Below are 26,047 nucleotides of genomic sequence, written 5' to 3'. Positions count from 1 at the left end.
GGCAATGAGGTCCCCCCTGAGCCTCCTCTTCTCCAGGCTAAACAATCCCAGCTCCCTCAGCCTCTCCTCATAGGGCTTGTATCAGGAACAGTGTGGCCAGCAGGAGCAGGGAGGTCATTCTGCCCCTGTAACACTGCACTGGTTAGGCCACACCTCGAGTACTGTGTCCAGTTCTGGGCCCCTCAGTTTAGGAAGGAGGTTGAGTTGCTGGAACGAGTCCAGAGAAGGGCAACGAAGTTGGTGAGGGGCTTGGAACACAGCCCTGTGAAGAGAGGCTGAGGGAGCTGGGGTTGCTTAGCCTGGAGAAGAGGAGACTCAGGGGTGACCTTATTGCTCTCTACAACTACCTGAAGGGAGGTTGTAGCCAGGCGGATGTTGGTCTCTTCTCCCAGGCAGCCAGTACCAGAACAAGAGGACACAGTCTCAGGCTGCGCCAGGGGAGGTTCAGGCTGGATGTTAGAAAGAAGTTCTATACAGAGAGAGTGATTGCCCATTGGAATGGGCTGCTCAAGGAGGTGGTGGAGTCACCATCATTGGAGATGTTCAGGAGACTTGATGGGGTGCTTGGTGCCATGGGTTAGCTGTTTGGGTGGGTTGGATTGGTTGATGGGTTGGACACGATGATCTTGAAGGTCTCTTCCAACCTGTCATTAGGTGATGATGTGAGGTAAATCATAATAGAGATTTCCATCTAGAGGATATTTGCTTCCACCTTGTCCCCAAATTGAGTCTTGTTTAATGAAATATGAAGGTTATTCCAGGGCAGAGAAAGATGGCAGTGTGTTCCCAAATCTAACCAATCTCCTTTTTAAATGATCTACAGAGTTGCAATGGTGTTTAATTGTGATGTGTAAAATAGAATTACCTGGGATAATGTGGCTTTATTTCTTGAGCCCTTAGAGATTTATAATTAGATCCTGCAAAATGCTGCAGGTCTTTCACTCCTAGAAATCCCACCTGCCTCTGGGATCTAATTAGATGTGAACCTATTGTGCAGGATCAGGGTATTCGTGACTGGACAGCAGGAGAGATGTAGAGGGGGGGATGTTGCTTGTAGCTTTCCTTAGAAATATCATAGACTCATGGAATGCTAGGGGTTGGAAGAGATCTCTGGAGATCCAGGCTAACCCCATTACAGAGCAGGACCACTGAGGGCAGGTCACATAGGAACATGTCCAAGTGGGTTCTGAATATCTCCAGAGGAGAATCCACAACTTCTCTGTGCAGCCTCTTCCCCTGCTCTTGTCGTCCTCACAGTAAAGAAGTTTTTCCTCATGTTGAGGTGGAACCTCCTGTATTCCAGTTTGTATCCACTGCCCCTTGTCCTATCACTGGGCACCAGTGAAAAATGACTGGCCTCATCTTCTTGACACCCACCCTTAAGGTATTTGTAAACATTGATCAGATCTCCTCTCAGCCTTCTCTTTCCCATGGTAAATAGCCCCAGGTCTCTCCTCATGAGAGAGATACTGCAGTTCCCTCATCATTTTTGTTGCCCAATGTTGGACTCTCTCCAGTAGTTCCCTGTCTCTCTTGAGCTGGGGAGCCCAGAACTGGACACAATACTCCAGTTTGAGGGCCACACTTTTCCCATAAAGTGATGACTACCTTGCTAGTGCTATGAGTGACCTGGTTGCTAGGGCAGTTCAGGTCGCCCACCGGTGACCTCTGTCTCCATGGGGAGGTGGCATCCCTAGTTGCCAGCTGGGCAAGGCAGTGCTGAGACCAGCATGCACTGCCTCCAAAATCACAACTGTGGGGCACTGAATGTGCTGATGTGGCCTCCATGTAACAGGAAACCATTTCCAAAGTGAAAGTGCTGTAAAAAATGTGGCTTATAGAATTGTGAGGGTTGGAAGGGATCTCAAGGATCATCCAGTTCCAACCCCCCTGCCATGGGCAGGGACACCTCACACTACAGCAGGTTGTTCACAACCACATCCAGCCTGGCCTTAAAAACCTCCAAGGATGAGGCTTCCACCACCTCCCTGGGCAACCTGTGCCAGTGTCTCACCACCCTCATGGGGAAGAATTTCTTCCTGACATCCAATCTGAATCTACCCATTTCTAGTTTTTTCTATTCCCCCTCAGTCCTATCACTCCCTGACACCCTCAAAAGTCCCTCCCCAGCTTTCTTGTAGCCCACTTCAGATATTGGAAGGCCACAATTAGGTTTCCTCAGAGCCTTCTCTTCTCCAGACAGAACAGCCCCAACTCCCTCAGTCTGTCCTCACAGGAGAGGTGCTCCAGCCCTCTGCTCATCCTCGTGGCCCTTCTCTGGACACCTTCCAGCACCTCCAGATCCTTCCTGTAATAGAGGCTCCAGAACTGGAGGCAGTCCTCCAGGTGGAGTCTCACCAGAGCGGAGTAGAGGGGGTGAATCACCTCCCTTGACCTGCTGGCTATGCTTCTCTTGCTGCAGCCCAGGCTGTGAGGCTTTCTGGGCTGCAAGTGCACTCTGGAAGTGGGTCCTTAAATGTGAGAGGTCCTGCAGGGCCTCATGATTTCTGCGCTCAGGATTCAAGTTTAGTTGAGTCTTTTTCAGAGCAGGAATCGATCAACAGTGATTTAACTTCATTGACTTTGGATCCCATTGTAAAGATAATTTGTGCAAAAATCCCCAAGTTACTCTAAGCAGATTGCTCTGAACAATGTGGCTTCTAAAGAGACCTGAAACCCTGACCCTAGTGAAGATGGAAGGGTTTTCTCCATTGATTCAGTAAAGTCCAGAGTTCACCTACAGGGTTTTTTATTCCTTCAAGTTGGGTGTCATGCATAATACCTTTGAATTAATGCACCACAGTACTAAATAAAGTGCTGCTGGCTGCCTTAGAACCACTTAAAGCTGTCAGCCTGCAGAGGAGCCCTCATCAGAAAAAACACAGCATTGAAGGTTAAAGTTGAAAGTGCAGAGCATTAGTTTTTATGAAATGAAAGCAGAACTTCTGTGCTGCCCTGTAAGCTCCTGCAGGGCTGTGCTAGCAACAGGGCTGTGTTTATTGGGGTCATTGTGGTGTGTGCTAGAGTAATGAAACCTGCCTGAGCTCTCCCAGCTGTTCAGCTCTTCTCCAAGATGCATCCTGAGGTGAGCATCTCTACAACTCTCATCCTTTATTAGTTTCTGGTGAAAATTTATGACTGCCTCTTCTTCCCTGGGGAAGCATGACCTTCATTTCACTGTGTCAAAATGGAACCCAAAACACCCTTAGCACCAAGCAAATGTTGCAAGCCCCATCCCCGCAGGATGTGAAGCAAAGGTATCTGCAAAGCATCTGAAATGAAATCTCTTCTTTACTGTGAAAACTGGAGAAAATAATAAAGTGATTTTAATTTCTCCTTCAGAGCTGCATATAGCAAAAAGGGTATTAGGAGAGGATAACAGTGGCCATTCCATTTTGTGCTCAATTGGCTAGATTTTCTTATTTGATGCAGAAATACAGCAATGAATAAGAAATTGGGATTCAAAGAAAAAGAAAATCTTGAGCCAGCACAACGGATCTTCAACATGTTCTTGCCTTCATAGAGCAGGCTTGACCTCTGGCTGTCAGCCAGCTGGAAGCATTGAGACAGGAATATTAAACTCAAACCAAGAGAGACTTTTGTCATCCTACACATTGGAGTTTGTGAGGTTGGCAAAAAAAAAGGAGCCTGTGGTGTCTTGCAGTAAGGGACTGTGAGAGGAGAAAGTTCAGTGTGCCCAGGCAGCCAGAAAACCAATGGCATCCTGGCCAGCATCAGGAACAGTGTGGCCAGCAGGAGCAGGGAGGTCATTCTGCCCCTGTACTCAGCACTGCTTAGGCCACACCTTGAGTCCTGTGTCCAGTTTGGTGCCCTTCAGTTTAGGAAAGATGTTGAGTTGCTGGAAGGTGTCCAGAGAAGGGCAACAAAGCTGGGGAGGGGTTTGGAGCGCAGCCCTGTGAGGAGAGGCTGAGGGAGCTGGGGGTGCTTAGCCTGGAGAAGAGGAGGCTCAGAGCAGACCTTATTGCTGTCTACAGCTACCTGAAGGGAGGTTGTAGCCAGGTGGGGGTTGGTCTCTTCTTCCAGGCAAACATCACCAGAACAAGAGGACACAGTCTCAGGCTGTGCCAGGGGAGGTTTAGGCTGGATGTTAGGAAGAAATTCTTCACAGAAAGAGTGATTAGCCATTGGAATGTGCTGCCCAAGGAGGTGGTGGAGTCACCATCATTGGAGGTGTTTAGGAATAGACTTGATGGGGTGCTGGGTGCCATGGTTTAGTTGATTAGATGGTGTTGGATGATGGGTTGGACTTGATGATCTCAAAGATCTCTTCCAACCTGGTTAATTCTAGTCTAGTCTAGTCTTGTCAAGTCTAGTCTCTTCTAATATTGACCTGCTTTGGAGAGGTAATTTCTTATCAAGGTTATTTTACACTATTTGTAAAGCTCTGGTTGCACAGAAGTTTAGTTTATAATAATCTGCTTGAATTAGCAATTACCAGTGGATTTCTGAATTGTGTTGTGACCCGAATCTCTGTGTGCTTGCTTTTTGTATTGCATCCACATTTTCAGCCATCCCAATAGCACAACGTGAACTGCAACAGAAAGCTGCAAATGTTGACAAATCCTCTTAGTGTGGGTTTGAATCTGCATGTTTAATTTCCTATAATTAAGAATTTTTCTGTGAGAAGTGTCAGTGTTTCTCTGGGAAAAGGGATGCTTTGCAGCCTATGTGTGGCAGTTGAATGAGAGTGTTTGCTTGCTCATTAATTGCATAAGATCTTATTATTCTTTTGTTGCTCAGCTTAGCCTTGATCATCTCCAATATTTTCATCTGGAATCAGTGCAGGCTTTCTTGATGTATAGCAGGCAGATCCACTGGAACATACTTCTTCCTCATAGCAGAGTAGTTATGTTTTATGATACTTGATCTTCCAGAGCAGGAAATAATGTGACCTAGGTCAGGGCAATCGTGGCTATCCATAAAGGCTGGGGGATGATGACATTGAGAGCAGCCCTGCAGAAAAGGATTTGGGGGTGCTGGTGCATGAGAAGCTGGACATGAGCCAACGATGTTCACTGGCAGCCCATAAGGCCAGTGGCATCCTGGGCTGCATCAAAAGAAGCATGGCCAGCAGATCCAGAGAGGTGATTCTGCCACTTTACTCTGCTCTGGTGAGACCTCACCTGGAGTACTGCATTCACCTCTGGAGCCCTCAGCACAGGAGAGAGGTGGACCTAATGAAGTGGGTCCAGAGGAGGGCCAAGAGAATGATCAGGGGGCTGGAGTACTTCTGCTACAAAGACAGGCTGAGGAAGCTGGGGATGTTCAGCCTGGAGAAGAGAAGGCTCCAGGCAGACCTGATAGCAGCCTTCCAGTGCCTGAAGGGGGCCTATAAGAAGGTTGCAGATAGACAGTATACAAAGGCCTACAGTGACAGGACAAGGGGCAGTGGTTTGAAATTAGAGAAGAGTAGATTTAGATTGGATGTGAGGAACAAGTTCTTTACAACAAGGGTGGTGGAACACTGGAATGGGTTGCTCAGGGAGGTAGTTGAGGCCCCATCCCTGCAGATATTCAAGGTCAGGCTTGACAGGGCTCTGGGCAACCTGCTGTAGTGGAAGCTGTCCCTGCTTACTGCAGGGGGATTGGACTGGATGACCTTTGGCAGGTCCCTTACAACCCAAACTATTCTATGACAATCTGTTTTATTTTTAAACCATTGAAACAAACAAACCAACCAACCAAACATTTTCTTTACCAGAAAATGTAGGTGGAATGTCCAGGGTTGTGTTGGCTGCATAAGAAAAGGTTAATTGTGCCCTACATGCTGTATCTCAGGCACAGGCCTGCTCAATGGTCTGTGAGGAAAGGCCTTATTAAATGCAGACACAACCTTTAAAAAGGAGAAACATAAAGGGGAAACAGAAGGAAAGTGCTCAAATCCAGGTCCTGTAGGCTCAGAGGTGGAGAAGAAATGAGTTGCACCAATTTAAATCATCAAGGCAGACAGGCTCTAGTGTAGGTTTTCATAGTGGCTGCCAACCGCTGTGTGAGCTGAAAAGCAATCAGTGCCTGGTTTTGTAATGTTCATGACTATCATTCTGAAAGTGGTGTTCTCAGCCCTTTTCTCCCTGTAATGTGGGTCTTTTCTCCCCATGCCCTTGAGGGTCCATCCACTTTCCCTAGCTACATTGCCGTCAGCAATGTGTAATTGATTTCCTGTTCTCCATCTAGTAGGGGTTTGTAATTTGCTTTGGTTTTCTTGATTACTTAATTTTTTGTGGGGTTTAAAGATACATGCTTGGCACTGTGTGAGGCAGCAGCTAGAGCGTGGCCTTTGTTTGTGTGCAGAGATTTGTCATGGTTCTGCCTTCCTGTCAAAGCTCCTTCCAGCATTCCTCTTGGAAAAGCTCCTGCAGTGCAGAACCCTACCCTGTGGTGAAGGGTTTCCGATGCCAAAGCGCACAAGTGTCATCCACAGTTCATTCATTCCTTCAAACCTCCCCAGCTTTAGGTGGCATTTTGGATCAGAGCTGTGCTGCCAGGGAGGTTTACAGCCCTTTACAGAGTCTGGACTGCAACATTTATGAGTTTGGTTCTTTGGCTACGGACCATTAACCCTGAAATGTTAATTAGATTTGCAGCCATCCAAGTGTATGTTCCCCAGAATGGTAAAACTGAGCTGGGATCACTGTGTTTTCATTCCCCTTCCCCTGTCTTTTTGGCTAGTAGTTTATGATAAAATGGCCTTTTTCCCTGATAATTTGGAGCACAAGAGAGGCTGAGGGAGCTGGGGTTGCTTAGCCTGGAGAAGAGGAGGCTCAGGGGAGACCTTTGTGCTCTCTGCAACTACCTGAAGGGGGGTTGTAGACAGGCAGGTGCTGGTGTGTTCTCCCAGGCAACCAGCACCAGAACAAGAGCCAATGGCATCCTGGCCTGGATCAGGAATAGTGTGGCCAGCAGGAGCAGGGAAGTCATTTTGCCCCTGTACTCAGCACTGGTTAGGCCACATCTGGAGTACTGTGTCCAGTTTTGGGACCCTCAATTTAAGAAGGACATTGAGACTCTTGAATGTGTCCAGAGAAGGGCAATGAGGCTGGGGAGAGGCCTCGAGCACAGCCCTGTGAGGAGAGGCTGAGGGAGCTGGGGTTGTTTAGCCTGGAGAAGAGGAGGCTCAGGGGAGACCTTATTACTGTCTACAACTACATGAAAGGTGGTTGTAGCCAGGAAGGGGTTGGTCTCTTCTCTCAAGCAACCAGCACCAGAACAAGAGGACACAGTCTCAAGCTGTGCCAGGGGAAGTTTAGGCTCTAGGTGAGGAGAGAGTTGTTAGCCATTGGAATGGGCTGCCCAGGGAGGTGGTGGAGTCACCATCCTTGGAGGTATTCAAAAAGGGATTGGATGTGGATGTGGATGTGTCATGGTTTAGTAGTCATGAGGTGTTGTGTGACAGGTTGGACTTGATCTCTGATGTCTTTGCCAACCATATTGATTCTATGATTCTATGATAGATATATATAGGTATATACACACACTTCTATTATACTGATCATAAGCTAACTGTGGTATCACAGAATGGTTTGGGTTGAAAAGGACCTTAAAGACCATCTAGATTCAAGCCCCTGCTGTGGGTAGGGACATCACCTTCCTCTGAGGCCTTGGTTTTCTGGTGCTGAAATCTGCATGAAGGTCTGCCATCACTTCTGAGTCATGCCAACATTTGTATTCAGTTTGAGCCCACAAAGCAGTAGTAGGTTTTTGGTCTTGTTGTGTGCTTTGAACACAAGACTGTTTCTTGTGTGTTGTATACTCAGGTATGTCTGTTGCCTTGTGAGTGGGGTTTGAGTCTTCCTGGGTTTTGTAGAGAGTTATTTGCAGTGAGTCTTTGAGAGATTGGTTTGTTTTGATCAAACTGTTCTGGAGCATTTTATTTGAGTTACTGTAAGGGCTTCTTATAGAACACACAAACAAAAGCCTTGCCAGAAGCCAATGAGTTTTCCCATGTCTACCTGTCTTGCAAGTACCAAGAGGGAATGGAAGCAGGGAAGGAAGCCAAGTGCTTTACAAGGAGGGAAGTATGTGGGATGGATTACAGAGCATCTTGTACAGCTTCCTCAGAACAGTTGGAGCTGTTCAGTCTGGAGAAAAGAAGTTTCCAGGGAGACCATAAAGCAGCCTTCCAGTACCTGAAGGAGGGCCTAAAAGAAAGCCAAGAAGGGACTTTTTACAAGGGCTTGTAATGATAGCATGAGAGGGAATGGACTGAAGCTTGAGGAGGGCAGATTTCAGCTGGAGATTAGGAAGAAATTCTTTCAAGTAAGTGTGGTGTGACGCTGGCACAGGTTGACCAGGGAGGTCCTGGATGTTCCTTCCCTCGAGGTGTTCAGGGCCAGGTTGGATGAGGCCTTGAGCAACCTGGTTACTCATGGCATGAGATTTAACGCATCCAAGTGCCGGGTTCTGCACACTGACCACAGCAACCCCATGCAGAGCTACAGGCTGGGGTCAGAGTGGCTGGAGAGCAGCCAGGCAGAGAGGGACCTGGGGGTGCTGGTTGATGGTAGGCTGAACATGAGCCTGCAGTGTGCCCAGGCAGCCAAGAGGGCCAATGGCATCCTGGCCTGTATCAGGAACAGTGTGGCCAGCAGGAGCAGGGAGGTCATTCTGCCCCTGGACTCAGCACTGGTTAGGCCACACCTTGAGTCCTGTGTCTAGTTTTGGGCCCTTCAGTTTAGGAAAGATGTTGAGGTGCTAGAAGGTGTCCAGAGAAGGGCAACAAAGTTGGTGAGGGGTCTGGAGCACAGCCCTATGAGGAGAGGCTGAGGGAGCTGGGGTTGCTTAGCCTGGAGAAGAGGAGGCTCGGGGTGACCTTATTGCTCTCTACAACTCCCTGAAGGGAGGTTGTAGACAGGCGGATGTTGGTCTCTTCCCCCAGGCAGCCAGCACCAGAACAAGAGGACACAGTCTCAGGCTGCACCAGGGGACGTTTAGACTGGATGTTAGGAAGAAATTGTTCATAGAGAGAGTGATTGCCCATTGGGATGTGCTGCCTGGGGAGGTGGTGGAGTCACCATCACTGGAGGTGTTCAGGAGGAGACTTGATGGGGTGCTTGGTGCCATGGGTTAGTTGTTTAGATGGTGTTGGGTGATAAGTTGGACTCAATGATCTCAAAGGTCTTTTCCAACCTGTTCTGTTCTGTTCTGTTCTAGTCTAGTCTATTCTATTCTATTCTTGATGCCATCACTGGAGAACTCAAATTATAGAATAAAAATGGCCAGGGAAAAGCCCCATCAATAGAACAAAGAAAACCCCCAACATTCTACCTTCTTTACTATTAGGTGCCTGCTGCCAGCTTGAACTGGTTACCCTTCACTAATTTTTGTCTTTTGTAAGGCATAGTCCTTGCAATGAACAGACTATATTTATCTCTGTGTTTGCAAAGCAGCTAAAGATCTGCAGGTGTGGCTGAGTTACAAGGATTAATGAGGAAACAATATGCCCATTACATATATTCAGTTTTTCTCCTCTCTTAAGATGATTTAGAAAGTGTTTCCTTTGGGGTTTTTTTGAGGGTTTTTTTTGGTCAATGTAGTATTGAAATACTTGGAGTGGGGTGTGGAAATCCCTTTCTTCTCTGGCACAGTAAAAATCTGATTTTAAAAGCTTGCAAAGATAAATATTTAATACCCCAATGGGCATCACAGCACTTTCAGCAGGATCCCTGAGCATGTGATGTGCCAGGAACAATTCTGCAATTCACATGACCTTAATAATTGGGGAGAAGAAAAAAAAAAAAGAGGATATTTTAGTATCTTTGTGTAGCCCTGAAGTGAAGAGCACTCCTGAGTGGTGACCTCTCCTTTGTTTCCTCTTTCACCTTCGCCTTCATCTCTGTTTGAAATCTGAGAGCCAGCGCTTTTGTGAGTTTCCAGCAGAGCTGGGTCAGGAGGCAGCAGCGGAGGAGAATTTGCACGTTGGTTTCCTTGATTGCAAAGCAAAAAGAAAGGAATCAATAATAAAAAACACAAACCACAAACTACATGCACCAAAACTGTGGAGGCATGAGAGTCTTTAATATTTTACTCACACTCAGGAGAAGGTCTAACACGTTTGCAGACTCTGCTGTCTTAGCACGCATTGCACAATGTATTTGCTGTTTCATGTCTTAGATCACAGGCACTGTCATAGCAAGTTTGCAGATGACAACAAGTTAGGAGCAGATGTTGGTCAGTTAGAGGGTAGAAAGGCTCTGCAGAGGGACCTCGACTGACTGGACAGATGGGCAGAGTCCAATGGGACGGCATTCAACAAGTCCAAGTGCCAGGGGCTGCACTTTGGCTACGGCAATCCCATGCAGAGCTACAGGCTGGGGTCGGAGTGGCTGGAGAGCTCCCAAACAGAGAGGGACCTGGGGGTGCTGATTGACAGCTGCCTGAATATGAGCCAGCAGTGTGCCCAGGTGGCCAAGAAGTCCAATGGCATCCTGGCCTGCATTAGGAATAGTGTGGCCAGCAGGAGCAGAGAAGTCATTGTGCCCTTGTACTCTGCACTGGTTAGGCCACACCTTGAGTCCTGTGTCCAGTTCTGGGCCCCTCAGTTTGAGAAGGACATCAAAACACTTGAACGTGTCCAGAGAAGGGCAACAAGGCTGGGGAGAGGCCTTGAACACAAGCCCTATGAGGAGAGGCTGAGGGAGCTGGGATTGTTTAGCCTGGAGAAGAGGAAGCTCAGGGATGACCTCATTACTCTCTACAACTACCTGAGGGGTGGTGGTAGCCGGGAAGGGGTTGGTCTCTTCTCCCAGGCAACCAGCACCAGAACAAGGGGACACAGTCTCAAGCTGCGCCAGGGGAGGTTTAGACTCGAGGTGAGGAGGAAGTTCTTCACCGAACGAGTCATTCGCCATTGGAATGTGCTGCCCAGGGAGGTGATGGAGCCACCATCCCTGGAGGCATTCAAGAGGGGATTGGACGTGGCACTTGGTGCCATGGTCTAGTCATGAGGTCTGTGTTGATAGGTTGGACTCGATGATCCTCGAGGTCTCTTCCAACCTTAGTTATACTGTGATACTGTGATACTGTGATAAGGCACTGAGCAATCTGCTTTAGTGGAGGGTGCCCCTGCTTGTGGCAGAGGGGTTGGAACTAGATGATCTTTAATGTCTCTTCCAACCCAAAACCATTCTAGGAATTAATGAGATGCATCATTAATGACTCCTGCACTAGATACTAGAGGCACAACAGGGCAGGCTCTCAGAATGGGTTTTCTATTGGCCAGGCAGGCTTGGTGAACGTGTTGTGCAAGCTAGAAGGAGATTTGAGAAGGAGGGAGAAACTCTTGATTCTTTTTACTCACTGGTGAATTTTACTCTTCCCTTAGCTTGCTGAAGGCCACATATTATACATATTTAAAATACCTTGGTGTTTTGGGTCTTCTTTTGAGGACAGTGGTTCCCAAGTGGCATACCAGTGGTGTTGCCTGAGCTTCATCTACTTACTGACTAGAATAGAGTAGAATAGAATAGAGTAGAATAGAATAAGAATAGAGTAGAGTAGAATAGAATAAGAGTAGAGTAGAGTAGAGCAGACCAGACCAGACCAGACCAGGTTGGAAGAGACCTTTGAGATCATTGAGTCCAACCTATCACCCAGCACCATCTAATCAACTAAACCATGGCACCAAGTGCCTCATCCAGTCTCTTCTTAAATTCGTCCAGTGATGGTGACTCCACCACCCCCCTGGGCAGCCCATTCCAATGGCCAATCACTCTATGAAGGACTTCTTCCTAACATCCAACCTAAACCTCCCCTGGCACAGCTTGAGACTGTGTCCTCTTGTTCTGGTGCCATTGCAGCAGGTCTTAGAGAGCAGCAAATGAATATTCAGCTGACTTATTTACTACATCTCAAGAAGGAGGATTATTTGGGAGCTCCAATGTGGACCTGCTGTTGCTGCTCCTGGGCTGCATGCCCATATGGACAGGGTCCTGCAGGAGACAGTGGTCGCTATCACAGACTGATAAGGGTTGGAAGGGACCTCTGGAGATCATCTTGTCCAACCCCCCTGCCAACGCGGGTACACCTAGATCAGGTTGCACAGGAATGTGTCCAGGTGGATTTGGAAAGTCTTCAGAGAATGGGACTCCACAGTCTCTCTGGGAAGCCTGGTCCAGTGCTTGGGCACCCTCACAGGAAAGATGTTTCTCTTTAAGTTCAAGTGAAACCTCCTGTATTCTAGTTTGTACCACTTATTACTTGTCCTGTCACTGGACTGCACTGAAAAGGGCCCAGCCCCATGCTCTTGACCTCCACCCTTCAGCTATTGATTCCTCTCAGTCTGCTCTTCTCCAGGCTATAGAGCCCCAGGTTTCTCAGCCTCTCCTCATCAGAGAGATGCTCCAGTCCCTCTTGACAGGTCTGTCAGCATGTCCCATGTTCTGGGCAACAAAACTCTCCCAAGACAGTCTCAGGAACACCACTGGCCTTCCTGAGACCCACAGGCTGCTGCTGACAGCACAGGAAGCTCTGTGGCACAAGGCAGCAGCGCTGGACAATGACTGTTGGTCATCGCAAGGTCAGAATTGCACCAAGTCCCTAACAGGGAAGTGGGTTGACTGGAGCAATTGTAAGTCAGCTTGCCAGAGCAACATAACACTTCAGAACAGCCTAACATTCAGTAGAAACATCTGAGCAACACTGAAGCGAGCAGGGCACCAAGGACTGAGTACTAACTCCTAGCAGTACTCGAGCTGTCTTGAAAAGGGGATGCTCAGGGTGACACGTTACACAACGACAGATTTTCAGCTATTAATTGTCAGTCATCTCACTTCTACTTTTGGAGCTTGTGCCTGCCAAATCCTGCCCCTGAGTAGGAGGCATCACAGCTAGCAAGGAGGATTTGGGTATGAAAACTGTGTGCCGCTTCATGTCTGACTCAAGTGATGAGTCGCAGGGAAACCAAGCTGAGAGATGGAGTGGGATTCAATTTGGCCACATCCAGTGGTGGTGTCTGTTGCCATAGCAAATAGCTGGGAAAGAGCAGGAATCTGGTATGGAGTCATCAAGGAACTGTTATTGCTGAACCTTTATGGACTATCATAAATGTTTGGTGTGCCTGTTAAGGAGGTCCACCAGTCAGTCAGTTGTGCATCCTTCTCTTTTTGAGAACAAGATACTCCTCATGGTCTCTGGAGGGAATCACAGGCTCAGAGACAAACTGTGAGGTGGAGTTTGAGGTGACATCCACCCTAAAGCCCAGTTTTTTCAGAACTGCAAGTTCTTCATTCTCTCCCCAAGCAAACTTAGGGCAGAGATGCTGCCATCCCATTCCTCCCATTCCGTTTTGTTTGCAGAAAGCACCATATGTGCAAAGCCGAGTCGCCTTGGCTTGTTCTGCCAGCTGAGTATTCTGGTTGGCTAAACAGCCTTCTGCTAAACAAAAATGCATAATTAGATTGTTTTCTTTTAAAAGTCACTTCTAATTTCTTCTAGAAAAAGCCTGCTTTCCTCTTACAATAGCTTATCTTTTTGGTAGCAAGTTGAATTGACAGAACACAGAATGAACCAGGTTGGAAAAGACCTTCAAGATCGTCAAGTCCAACCTGTCACCCAACACCATCTAATCAACTCAACCATGGCACTGCTTGCTGCTTTAGTTAAATTCAACTGTAGAAATGATTGCTGTAATCCATTCCTTAAAAAAATGGACTTTTCTGGTTAAAAGCCAGGCAATGAGATATACCAGGAGCATAAAGCTTGTGACAGATATAATCCAACAGCATCCAACAGAGTGTACTCTCAGCAAGTTTGCTGATGATACCCAACTGGGAGGTTTAGTATCAGTCAGGGTTGGAAGGGACCACAAGGATCATCTAGTTCCAACTCCCCTACAATGGGCAGGGACACCCCACACTACATCAGGCTGGCCAGAGCCTCATCCAGCCTGGGCTTAAACACCTCCAGGGATGGGGCCTCAACCACCTCCCTAGACAACCCATTCCAGGGCTTCACCACTCTCATGGGGAAGAACCTCCTCCTCACATCCAGCCTGAATCTCCCCACCTCCAGCTTCATTCCATTCCCCCTAGTCCTCTCACTACCTGAGATCCTGAGAAGTCCCTCCCCAGCCTTCCTGTAGGCCCCCTTCAGATACTGGAAGGCCACAATGAGGTCACCTGGGAGCCTTCTCTTCTCCAGACTGAACAGCCCCAACTCCTTCAGTCTGTCCTCATAGGAGAGGTGCTCCAGCTCTCTGATCATCCTCAGGGCCCTTCTCTGGACACGCTCCAGCACCTCCACATCCCTCTTGTAATAGGGGCTCCAGAGCTGGACACAGTACTCCAGGTGGGGTCTCACCAGAGCTGAGCAGAGGGGGAGAATCACCTCCCTTGACCTGCTGGCCACACTTCTCCTGATGCAGCCCAGGATCTGATTGGCTTTGCAGGCTGCAAGTGCACATTGAGAGCTCATGCTGAGCTTTTTGTCCACCAGCACCCCCAAGTCTCTCTCCTTAGGGCTGCTTTCCAGCCAGTCCCTGCCCAGCCTGGATTTGTGCCTGGGATTGCCTCGACCCAGATGCAGGACCCTGCACTTGCTCTTGTTGAACCTCATGAGGTTGGCTTGTGCCCACCTCTCCAGCCTGTCAAGGTCCCTCTGGATGGCCTCCCTTCCCTCCAGCGTGTCTGCTGCACCACACAGCTTGGTGTCATCAGCAAACCTGCTGAGGGTGCACTCAATGCCACTGTCCATGGCACCCACAAAGATGTTGAATAAGACAGGTCCCAGGACTGATCCCTGAGGGACTCCGCTTGTCCCTGGCCTCCACTGGGACATGGGGCCATTGACAGCCACTCTTTGGGTGCAGCCATCAAGCCAGTTCCTTATCCATCTAGTGGTCCACCCATCAAACCCATGTGTCACCAGTTTGGAGACCAGGATGTGGTGCGGGACAGTGTCGAAGGCTTTGCTCAGGTCCAGGTAAATGACATCAGTTGCTCGCCCCTCATCTGGTTGATAGACCAGAATGCTGTGCTGCCTTTCAGAGAGGTCTGGACAGGCTAGAGAGCTGGGCAGAGTGGAACCTAATGAAGTTCAACAAGAATAACTGTAGAGTCTTCTACCTGGGGAGGAGCAATACCATGCACCAGTACAGATCAGAGTTTGACCTGCTGGAAAGCAGCTCCCTGGAAAAGGGTCTTGGAATCCTGGTGGGCTATAATTGTCCATGGGTCAGCAATGTGCCCTTGTGCCCTAATGATATCCTGGGGTGCAGTAAGAAGAAGGTGTCCAGCAGGTCTAGACCATGTCTAGAGTATTGTGTCCAGGGCTCCCCAGTTCAAGAGGGACAGGGGTATACTAGAGAGTGTCAAATAGAGGCTGTGAGGATGATGAAGGGACTGGAGCATCTCTCTGATGAGGAAAGGCTAAGAGATCTGGAACTGTTTAGTTTGAGAAGAGAAGGCTGAGAGGGGATCTTGCTAATGTTTATAAATATCTGAAAGGTGGGTGTCAAGAAGAAGGGACCAGGCTTTTTTCAATGGTCCCTAGTGGTAGGACAAGGACCAGTGGATACAGTCTGGAACCCAGGAAGTTCCACCTCAGCATGAGGAAAAACTGTAATGTGAGGGTGCTAGAGCACTGGAACAAGCTGCCCTGAGGTTGTGGAGTCTCCTTTTCTGAAGACCTGCTCTCTGGATGCTTTCTTGTGTGGCCTGCTCTAGGTGGTCCTACTGTGGCAAGGCAGGGTTGGACTTAATGATCTCCAGAGGTCCTTTCCAATGCCTAACATTCTGTGGTTCTCTTTTCTTATATAGTTAAAATCTCAGTTTGAGATTCATATTTGTGTTTTTCCCTTTATTCCTATTTGTGTGGCCTGCACCATTTGTACTGTTGCCTCTTTTCCTCCTTCATGTTAACAGAAGTATTTTATTGGAAAGCATTACTGTTCCTGCCACAGATAACTCTCCTGGCCAGTCACATATTCTTCCTTTGTTCCTTTGAATCTTTTTACTTTTGCTGTTCCCAAATTATATTTCAACTCACTTAATCTTTGTGCATCAGCTCATTTGCAAGGCTTTGATTTTGTTCCTTTCCCAGCCAAGGGTCTTTAACCTTAATGAACCATTTTCTGTTCCCCAGCTGGACACAGCAGCGTGTTGTGTGCTCTGATACATCTCCAGGTATTTTCTGCTTCCTTTCCAGTGCTTTGCTGTGCGATCTCTGGGCTGGGTGGAAATGGCAGAAGAAGACCTTGCTCCTGGCAAGAGCAGTGTTGCTGTGAACAATTGCATCAGGCAGCTCTCTTACTGTAAAAATGACATCAGAGACACCGTCGGCATCTGGGGAGAGGTAAGAGCGGGGCGAACGTCTCCTCCACTTGGAACGTCCCTCTCCTGTCACGAAACATCTTGAAAGCACAGCCCTGTAGGCAGACATGCCCGTGGTTTTGTGTTGGGGATTTCCCTATCCCAGCTGCCAAACATTATAAAAGGGTTGAAGGAAAATAAGCAAGTGATGAGGAAAAGGCTGAGGTGCTTAATAACTTCTTTACATCATTCTTCACCGCAAGGGCCTCTAGCCACACTCCTGATGTTATGGAGGACAAAGCCAGGGACGGGGAGGAAGAACTGCCCATTGTAAGTGCAGATCAGGTTCGTGATCATCTGAAGAACCTGAAAGTGTTCAAGTCCATGGGACACGACGGGATACACCCACGGGTACTGAGAGAACTGGCAGAGGAGGTTGCTAAACCCCTCCCTATTATATTTCAAAAGTCCTGGCAGTCTGGGGAAGTCCCCACAGACTGGAAAAGGGGAAACATTGCCCCCATCTTCAAAAACGGTAAGAAGGAGGAACCAGGGAACTACAGGCCAGTCAGTCTCACCTCTGTGCCTGGAAAGATCATGGAGCAGATCCTCCTGGAGTCACTACTGGCTCAGAAGAATAGTGAAGAGGTGATTGGGAACAGTCAGCATGGCTTTGCCAAGGGCAAATCCTGCCTGACCAACCTGGTTGCCTTCTATGAGCAGGTGACAAAATTAATAGCTGAGGGGCGAGCAACTGATGTCATTTACCTGGACCTGAGCAAAGCCTTCGACACTGTCCCGCACCACATCCTGGTCTCCAAACTGGTGACACATGGGTTTGATGGGTGACCACTAGATGGATAAGGAACTGGCTTGATGGCCGCACCCAAAGAGTGGCTGTCAATGGCTCCATGTCCCAGTGGAGGCCAGGGACAAGCGGAGTCCCTCAGGGATCAGTCCTGGCACCTGTCTTATTCAACATCTTTGTGGGGGACATGGACAGTGGCATTGAGTGCACCCTCAGCAGGTTTGCTGATGACACCAAGCTGTGTGGTGCAGCAGACAGCTGGAGGGAAGGGAGGCCATCCAGAGGGACCTTGACAGGCTGGAGAGGTGGGCACAGGCCAACCTCATGAAGTTCAATAAGAGCAAGTGCAGGGTCCTGCATCTGGGTCGAGGCAATCCCAGGCACAAATCCAGGCTAGGCAGTGACTGGCTGGAAAGCAGCCCTGAGGAGAGAGACTTGGGGGTGCTGGTGGACAAAAAGCTCAACATGAGCTCTCAGTGTGCACTTGCAGCCCGGAAAGCCAATCAGATCCTGGGCTGCATCAGAAGTGTGGCTAGCAGGTCGAGGGAGGTGATCCTCCCCCTCTACTCAGCTCTGGTGAGACCCCACCTGGAGTCCTGTGTCCAGTTCTGGAGCCCCTATTACAAGAGGGATGTGGAGGTGCTGGAAGGTGTCCAGAGAAGGGCCATGAGGATGATCAGAGAGCTGGAGCACCTCTCCTATGAGGACAGACTGAAGGAGTTGGGGCTGTTCAGTCTGGAGAAGAGAAGGCTCTGAGGTGACCTAATTGTGGCCTTCCAGTATCTGAAAGGGGCCTACAGGAAGGCTGGGGAGGGACTTCTCAGGATGTCAGGTAGTGATAGGACTAGGGGGAATGGAATGAAGCTGGAGGTGGGGAGATTCAGGCTGGATGTGAGGAGGAAGTTCTTCCCCATGAGAGTGGTGAAACCCTGGAATGGGTTGTCCAGGGAGGTGGTTGGGGTGCCATCCCTGGAGGTGTTTAAGCCCAGGCTGGATGAGGCTCTGGCCAGGCTGATCTAGTGTGGGGTGTCCCTGCCCATGGCAGGGGGTTTGGAAGTAGATGATCCTTGTGGTCCCTTCCAACCCTGACTGGTACTATGATACTATGATACTAAAATGTTGATGGTCTTGTTCCAAACTTTTCAGGGCAGTGGGTGCCACAGAGACCTCATCTTTGTGTTTGTACTGTACTGGCACACACCTCTGCAACAGTGCTGGGACAAACTGTTGAAATCAGGGGTAGCCTTTTCTCCTGGCCAGATGGCTGAGAGTGGTGATTTGGAACAGCATTTTCACATGTTTCCCAGTGACAGAAGTGCTTCAAAGAAACCTAGACTGGTTTGACCTGTGCCTCTAAAATCAATGAGAAGATTGAAACTGATGGGCAGGTGGCTCATCTTAAGATGATTTATTTTTCCTGTATCTGAAGGGGGCCTACAGGAAGGCTGGGGAAGGACTTCTCAGGATATCAGGTAGTGATAGGACTAGGGGGAATGGAATGAAGCTGGAGGTGGGGAGATTCAGGCTGGATGTGAGGAGGAGGTTCTTCACCATGAGAGTGGTGAAACCCTGGAATGGGTTGTCCAGGGAGGTGGTCGAGGCCCCGTCCCTGGGGGTGTTTAAGGGCAGGCTGGATGAGGCTCTGTCCAGCCTGATCTAGTGTGGGGTGTCCCTGCCCATGGCAGGGGGGTTGGAACTAGATGATCCTTGTGGTCCCTTCCAACCCTGAATGAAACTATGAAACTATGAAACTATTATCAGTGTTTCATAAGGAAATTAATTTTATGTCATCACTCTGTTGGTTCCTCTCCAATCACTCTTGAATCTGTTCACCAGTGTCATCCTATTTTGAAGGATGCCAAATTCCCACACACTGAGGGAAAAACAGAGAGCCCAGCGCTCTGCTTCCTTGGTTTGATGATTGCTCAGTAGAGCCTCAACATCTGAACCATGCAAGCTCTCTGCTTCTTTATGAATTGGCAGCCAAGATGGGATAATGCTGTGGAAGAAACATGAAGGGAGCTAGAGGTGTGGAAAAGAGGTGTGTTGGGCACAGACAGAGTGGAAAGGTGTGGAGTAAGTGAAACAAGAAGAAAGGAAAAGGTGGGGTTATAGTGGTGGGATGTAGAGGAGACATACACAGGGAAAACATGTTACTATTTGATTCAGTATGGAGCAACTTAAACCTCAGTAACAAGTGATAACAAATGATAGGATGAGAGGAAATGGCCTCAGGTTGCTTCAGGGGAGGTTCAGGTAGAGGTGTGGAAAAGAGGTGTGTTGGGCACAGACAGAGTGGAAAGGTATGGAGTAAGTGAAACAAGAAGAAAGGAAAAGGTGGGGTTATAGTGGTGGGATGTACAGGAGACATACCCAGGGAAAACATGTTATTATTTGATTCAGTATGGAGCAGCTTAAACCTCAGTAACAAGTGGTAACAAATGATAGGATGAGAGGAAATGGCCTCAGGTTGCCTCAGGGGAGGTTCAGGTTGATATTAGAAGAAACTTCTTTATTGAATGGATGCTCAAAGACTGGACCAGGCTCTCCAGGGAGATGGTTGAATCTCCATCCTTGGGGGTGTTTAAAAGCCACAGAGCTGTGGTGCTGTAGGACACGGTTCAGCACCAGCCTTGCAGAGTCAGATTGATGATCTTAAAGGTCTTTTCCAACCAAAACAGTTCTATGACTCAGCCAAATCTTATTCTTGACTTATCTGCTGAGCTGTTTTCAGGAGGGTCACACTGCTGTCAGTTTACTGCACAAGAAGACCAATAGTATAGAATTAACCAGATTGGAAAAGACCTTTGAGATCGTCAAGGCCAACCTATCACCCAACACCATCTCATCAACTAAGCCATGGCCCTAAGTGCCTCATCCAGTCTCTTCCTAAACCCCTCCAGTGATGGTGACTCCACCACCTCCCTGGGCAGCACATTCCAATGGCCAATCTCTCTTTCTGTGAAGAACTTCTTTCTAACATCCAGCCTAAACCTCCCCTGGCATAGCTTGAGACTGTGTCCTCTTGTGTCCTGACTGTGAGCACATCAATGCAAAGAGGACCAACTGGGAGAAAGTGCCTGTTTAAAAATGAAAGTGATGCTTCAAGGAACATAGTTAGAGTGCCCTGTCTACATAAAAGGATTTCAGAAGGGTTTGTGCTTTTTTAGGTAAGGAATTTATATTCTACATAGAGATGAGCAAGATAACATTGGTCTCCCTTCACCTTACTTCTGGCAGCAGTTTCATTTAGTTAATATAATTAGAGACATGCCAGTCATGGACACTGGACTTAACTGCTGACCCCAGGAGGGGTAAAACCCTACTCTCTCTTTACACAAGTGTAGCCCCATCCATTTTTCATATGGCAGAACTTTGACCACCTTGAAATCCATCATTTACTTTGAAATCATAGAATCACCTGGGTTGGGAGGCACCTCCAAAAGTCTTCTAGTCCAACCTTCTCTGCATTAAGCAGGGGCATCCTCAACTACATCAGGCTGCCCAGAGCCCCATTGAGCCTCACCTCGAATATCTCTAGGGATGGGACCTCAACCACCTCTCTGGGCAACCTGCTCCAGTGTTCAACCACCCTCACTGTAAAGAACTTTCTCCTTACATCCAGCCTAAATCTACTCTTCTCCAGTTTAAAACCATTGCCTCTATTTCAGTTTAAGGGTTGATGTTCACATTTTCCATATTTCCCTCTGGCAATCCCATTGTTCTTTATTGGAAACCTTTGCAGGTTTGCAAGCCAGACTGGTGAAAAGTTTTGGTCCTGTTGAAGGGAAATTTTTAGCCCCTATTACAAGAGGGATGTGGAGGTGCTGGAAGGTGTCCAGAGAAGGGCCACGAGGATGATCAGGGGCCTGGAGCACCTCTCCTATGAAGAAGACTAAAGGAGTTGGGGCTGTTCAGTCTGGAGAAGAGAAGGCTCCAAGGTGACCTCATTGTGGCCTTCCAGTATCTGAAGGGGGCCTACAGGAAGGCTGGGGAGGGACTGCTCAGGATGTCAGGTAGTGATAGGACTAGGGGGAATGGAATGAAGCTGGAGGTGGGGAGATTCAGGCTGGATGTGAGGAGGAAGTTCTTCCCCATGAGAGTGGTGAAGCCCTGGAATGGGTTGTCCAGGGAGGTGGTTGAGGCCCTGTCCCTGGAGGTGTTTAAGCCCAGGCTGGCTGAGGCTCTGGCCAGCCTGCTCTAGTGTGGGGTGTCCCTGCCCATGGCAGGGGGGTTGGAACTAGATGATCCTTGTGGTCCCTTCCAACCCTGACTGAATTTAAAATTCTATTCATTAAAAAAACCCCAAAATTGTAGTAGTCAGCCTGACAAAACCATAGAAACACTGTGCTCAGATAGGTGGTGGCCCTTCAAGTAAATTGTCTTCTTGATTGTGAAAGACATCATTACAACCACATTTTTCTACTGGCAATGTAATGCCTCAAGAGTGATTGCAAGAGGCACATTTTAGGGAGGAACCTGCTCCAAGTGTCCTCATCACTGACATGACTGAAGTCTATTATGGAGCTAGAACTGATGATTGCAAATAGGGGGGTTAAGATTGCCTAAAGATTTCTTTTAGCTAGAATGCAGTGGAAGTGAAATTGAGACCAGGGCCACCTCCAAGTTTTAATGATGAAAAAAAAAGGGGAAAAACAAGCCACAAAACCCTGACATGCTCTGGATAAAGGCAACCAGCACCAGAACAAGGGGACATAGTCTCAAGCTGCGCCAGGGGAAGTTTAGGCTCAAGGTGAGGAGAAAGTTCTTCGCTGAGAGAGTCATTGAGTCATTTGTCATTGGAATGTGCTGCCCAGGGAGGTGGTGGAGTCACCATCCCTGGAGGTGCTCAAGAGGGGATTGGACATGGCACTTCGTGCCATGGTTTAGTTATGAGGTCTGTGGTGACAGGTTGGACTCGATGATCTTTGAGGTCTCTTCCAACCTTAGTGATACTGTAAACCCCCTGGCCCTGCAGAAGCTGTCACCTGCTTTCATGTGGCATTTTATGCTGTCCACTCCCTTCCAAAAGAAGTTCCCTGTAAATATTTTGACTTCCATGGTTCTGTAAGATGTAAGAAGGAAAGCAGGACTCTGCTGTTAGTGTTGCTGCTTTGCCCTGCCTTGTCTTCCTGTGCATTACAAAGTCACATGCATTTTTGCCATTCACCTGTACCCCACAGTATGTGGCACTTGCTGAAAGACTACAGGGATTGGGTCTTTCGCTCATTCATTTTCTCCTTGCTGTGAGAACTTCCCAGAATTAGACCATCAGGTCTCTGCCAGTCTTCAGCAGTCTGAGACATTGAGGCCTGTGTTCAAGCTCCCAGTCTATCTAAATAATTTCTTCTTGCCCTGTGCAGTGTTTTTATCTCTAAAATAGCTTTTGTGTAATAAGGGAACAATCCTTAACAAAATATATTGCCTCTGGCTGAAGCTAAGGTGTCCCTTGAGCACTGTGAGGATAATTCCCTATGCCTTATGTTGCTTATCTGCCTATTCTCCAATCTTTTCCAGCTAATTTGGATTCAGTTTTATTACCCTAATCCCAATGAATTTTGCACCATGAACAGGTTTTGCCTTCTTGTAGTAATTTCCTCCTGGAACAAATACATAAGTAGCAAATGGGTTCTAAAAGCAATCTTTGTCATACTGGGTAACCTTCTTCATGCAGTCTGTTTGCTGCTCCTGACCTCCAAGCAAATTTCTCACCCTTTTTCTTTGTGATTGTTTTCTGTTTGATTTCCTTCATCATCCTGGTCTGCTCGGTGTCATCCTGGCTTTGTTTCTTGTTTTGTTTCTTGTTTCTTTTCCTGTGTGCCACAAGCAGCTCAGTGCTGCTGATTGCCCCCCTTTTATATGCGTGGTTATCTCAGCTGCATCTGCTTCTCCAGCAGCACACTGTATGTCCAGCTTTACCTCTCAGCCACAGCTTTACTTTTTCCATCAAGGAAAATGATCTTGTGTTGCTATAATAATAATAATAATAATAATAATAATAATAATAATAATAATAATAATAATAATAATGATTATAATAATAAACCAGGTTGGAAGAGACCTTCAAGATCATCGTGTCCAACCCATCAACCAATCCAACCCACCTAAACAACTAACCCATGGCACCAAGCACCCCATCAAGTCTCCTCCTGAACACCTCCAATGATGGTGACTCACCACCCTCCCCAGGCAGCCCATTCCAATGGGCAATCACTCTCTCTGTGTAGAACTTCTTCCTAACATCCAACCTGAACCTCCCCTGGCACAGCCTGAGACTGTGTCCTCTTGTTTCTGGTACTGGCTGCCTGGGAGAAGAGACCAACCTCTGCCTGTCTACAACCTCCCTTCAGGTAGTTGTAGAGAGTGATAAGGTCACCCCGAGTCTCCTCCTCTCAAGGCTATGCAACCCCAGCTCCCTCAGCCTCTCCTCATAGGGCTTGTCTTCCAAACCCCTCACCAACTTTGTTTGCCCTTCTCTGGACACCTTCCAGCAAGTCAACCTCCTTCCTAAACTGAGGGGCCCAGAAACTGGACACAGTACTCGAGGTGTGGCCTAACCAGTGCAGTGTACAGGGGCAGAATGACCTCCCTGCTCCTGCTGGCCACACTGTTCTTGATGCAGGCCAGGATGCCATTGGCCCTCTTGGCTGCCTGGGCACACTGCAGGCTCATGTTCAGCCTATCATCAACCAGCACCCCCAGGTCCCTCTCTGCCTGGCCTCTCTCCAGCCACTCTGACCCCAGCCTGTAGCACTGCCTGGGGTTGTTGTGGCCGATGTTGCAGAACCCCGGCACTTGGATGTGTTCAATCTCCTGCCCTTGGACTCTGCCCATCTGTCCAGCCTGTCGAGGTCTCTCTGCAGGAGCCTCTCTACCCTCCAGCAGATCAACTCCTGCCCCCAGCTTGGTCACACATACCAGACTGTGTCCCCTTCCTCTCCCACACCCCTCACAGTTGCTTGTGGGGCTAGCTCTGGGTCACAGCTCCTTTTTTGAATACCTGTTAGGAGATGTAGTGTGGAAAGATGATTGGCAGTGTCTAACCATTGCTGCCTAGCCTGGAAATCCTGGAAGCAGGCTCTCTCTCTCTGTGTGCCTTACACAGAGACAGAATTAGATGTCATCAAGACTTGAACCACTGCAGCCAAGTGGGAGGAGGTTTTCTGTGTCACTGAGTTGAAGGAAAAGGTCAGTATTGAAACGTGACAGTAGGAAGTCAGATCCTTTCCATTTCTTTCTGTTCATTTATAGATTCTGGCACAATAGAGAGGAAACTGATTACCTCTATTTTTTAGCTGATAGCTCCCACCTCCCTTCTTACTGTTAGCAGCAGGAGCTTGTCCTTACCTCTTGGCAGTAGAGGTCCATGATCATTTCTGTGGGATCCTGTGGTCTCCAGAGTAGGCGTAGAGCCTCTGAGGGGACAGCTATTAGATGTTCTAGAAGAGACAGAGACCTTTTGCAAATGCTAGCCATAGGAGGCAGATCAGCATTTTGCAAATCAGCATCAAAAGGAAAAACTGCCTCTGAATTGTTTCCTCTAGAGGGAAAAAGCATTCTCCTTGTTTTTTACATGCCAGAAGAATTAGGGAGAAATCCTGGCTCCAGCATGCTGCAGTCATCTGCAGAAGAATTCACATTCATGCCTTAATGCTAGGGTTTCCCCTTTAATTAATCTTTCTTCAAAGAGCATCCCATAAATCCTCTGATAGGTACAAATTGCTGTCTGTTTCCCATGACCCCTCTGGTTAAAGTTTATGGAAACAAAGTACGTTGTTTGAAGGAACTCTGCCCTAAGAGCACAACTTTTGATGTGAGCCTTTGCTTATTAAGACAGCTCTTGACTGGAAGAGCTTACTTGGAGAAGGGATAAATGTGTAATTTGTTGAGTAACTCAGTAGCTTGGGGTAGAATGAGTCAAACAGTTGTATTGAACAGACATCAAAGCTTTTTGGAGCAAGATACTATCTGGGCTTTTATTCACACCAGAAGTAACTGAACTTGTTTCCAGTTGCTCTTGGAACAAACTGAAACTTGGAGTAAATGAAGAGGCTGCAGGTCTAAAACAGCCTAAGTGTAATACCTTCATCCCAGTCAGTTTGAATCACAGAATGTTAGGGGCTGGAAGAGACCTCAAAAGGTCATAAAGTCCAACCCCTCTGCCAGAATAGGTAGAGTAGATCGCACAGGAATGCATCCAGACAGGTTTTCAATGTCTCCAGAGAGGGAGACTCCACCCACCAGCCTGAACAGCCTGGTCCAGTGTTGCATCACCCTCACAGTGAAAAAAAACTTTCCTGCTGTTTTCCATGGAACTTCCTATGCCTCAGCTTCCACCATTGCCCCTTGTGCTGTCATTGGGTACCACCGAGCAGAGCCTGGCCCCAGCCTCTTGGCACTCACCCTGCACATACTTATAAACATGAATGAGGTCACCTCTCAGTCTCCTCTTCTCCAAGCCAAATATCCCCAGCTCCCTCAGTCTCTCCTCATAAAGATGTTCTGGATGTGTTTAGGGAGAGACTGGATGGGATGCTTGGTGCCATGGTTTAGTTGATTAGATGGTGTTTGGATGATAGTTGGACTTGATGATCTCAAAGGTCTCTTCCAACCTGGGTTAATTCTATTCTATTCTATTCTATTCTATTCTATTCTATTCTATTCTATTCTATTCTATTTCTATTCTATTTCTATCCCATCCCATCCCATCCCATCCCATCCCATCCCATCCCATCCCATCCCATCCCATCCCATTCTAATAATTTTTGTGGCTCTGCACTGGATTTTCTCATGCAGTTCCCTGATGTCCTTCTTGAACTGAGGTGCCTAGAACTGGACACAGTATTTCCAGATGCAGCCTCACCAGGGCAGAGTAGAGGGGAAGGAGAACCTCTCTCGACCTTCTAACCACACTCCTAACCACACCCCCAGGATGGCATTGACCTTCTTGGCCACAAGAGCACATTGAGAGGAG

The 26,047-nt window shown here is 48.0% G+C and overlaps 1 protein-coding gene across 1 annotated transcript in view; it reads left to right on the top strand.

Moving 5' to 3' along the window:
* The window catches only part of LOC137440954 (amyloid beta precursor protein binding family B member 2-like), a 227,163-nt gene that overhangs the window by 160,117 nt on the left and 40,999 nt on the right, over positions 1-26,047 (top strand). Inside the window, exon 9 of the mRNA XM_068137760.1 lies at positions 16,162-16,308. Coding sequence (XP_067993861.1) covers positions 16,162-16,308 — 147 coding nt within the window. The remainder of the gene's footprint in view (positions 1-16,161; positions 16,309-26,047) is intronic.

Source organism: Melanerpes formicivorus, unplaced genomic scaffold, assembly GCF_026170545.1.
Source record: "Melanerpes formicivorus ecotype bairdi unplaced genomic scaffold, bMelFor1.0.p_v2 SCAF_4, whole genome shotgun sequence".
Lineage (NCBI taxonomy): Eukaryota > Metazoa > Chordata > Aves > Piciformes > Picidae > Melanerpes > Melanerpes formicivorus.
The sequence above is the reverse complement of the archived record's forward strand: the minus strand, read 5'-3'. Positions and strand labels throughout refer to the sequence as shown.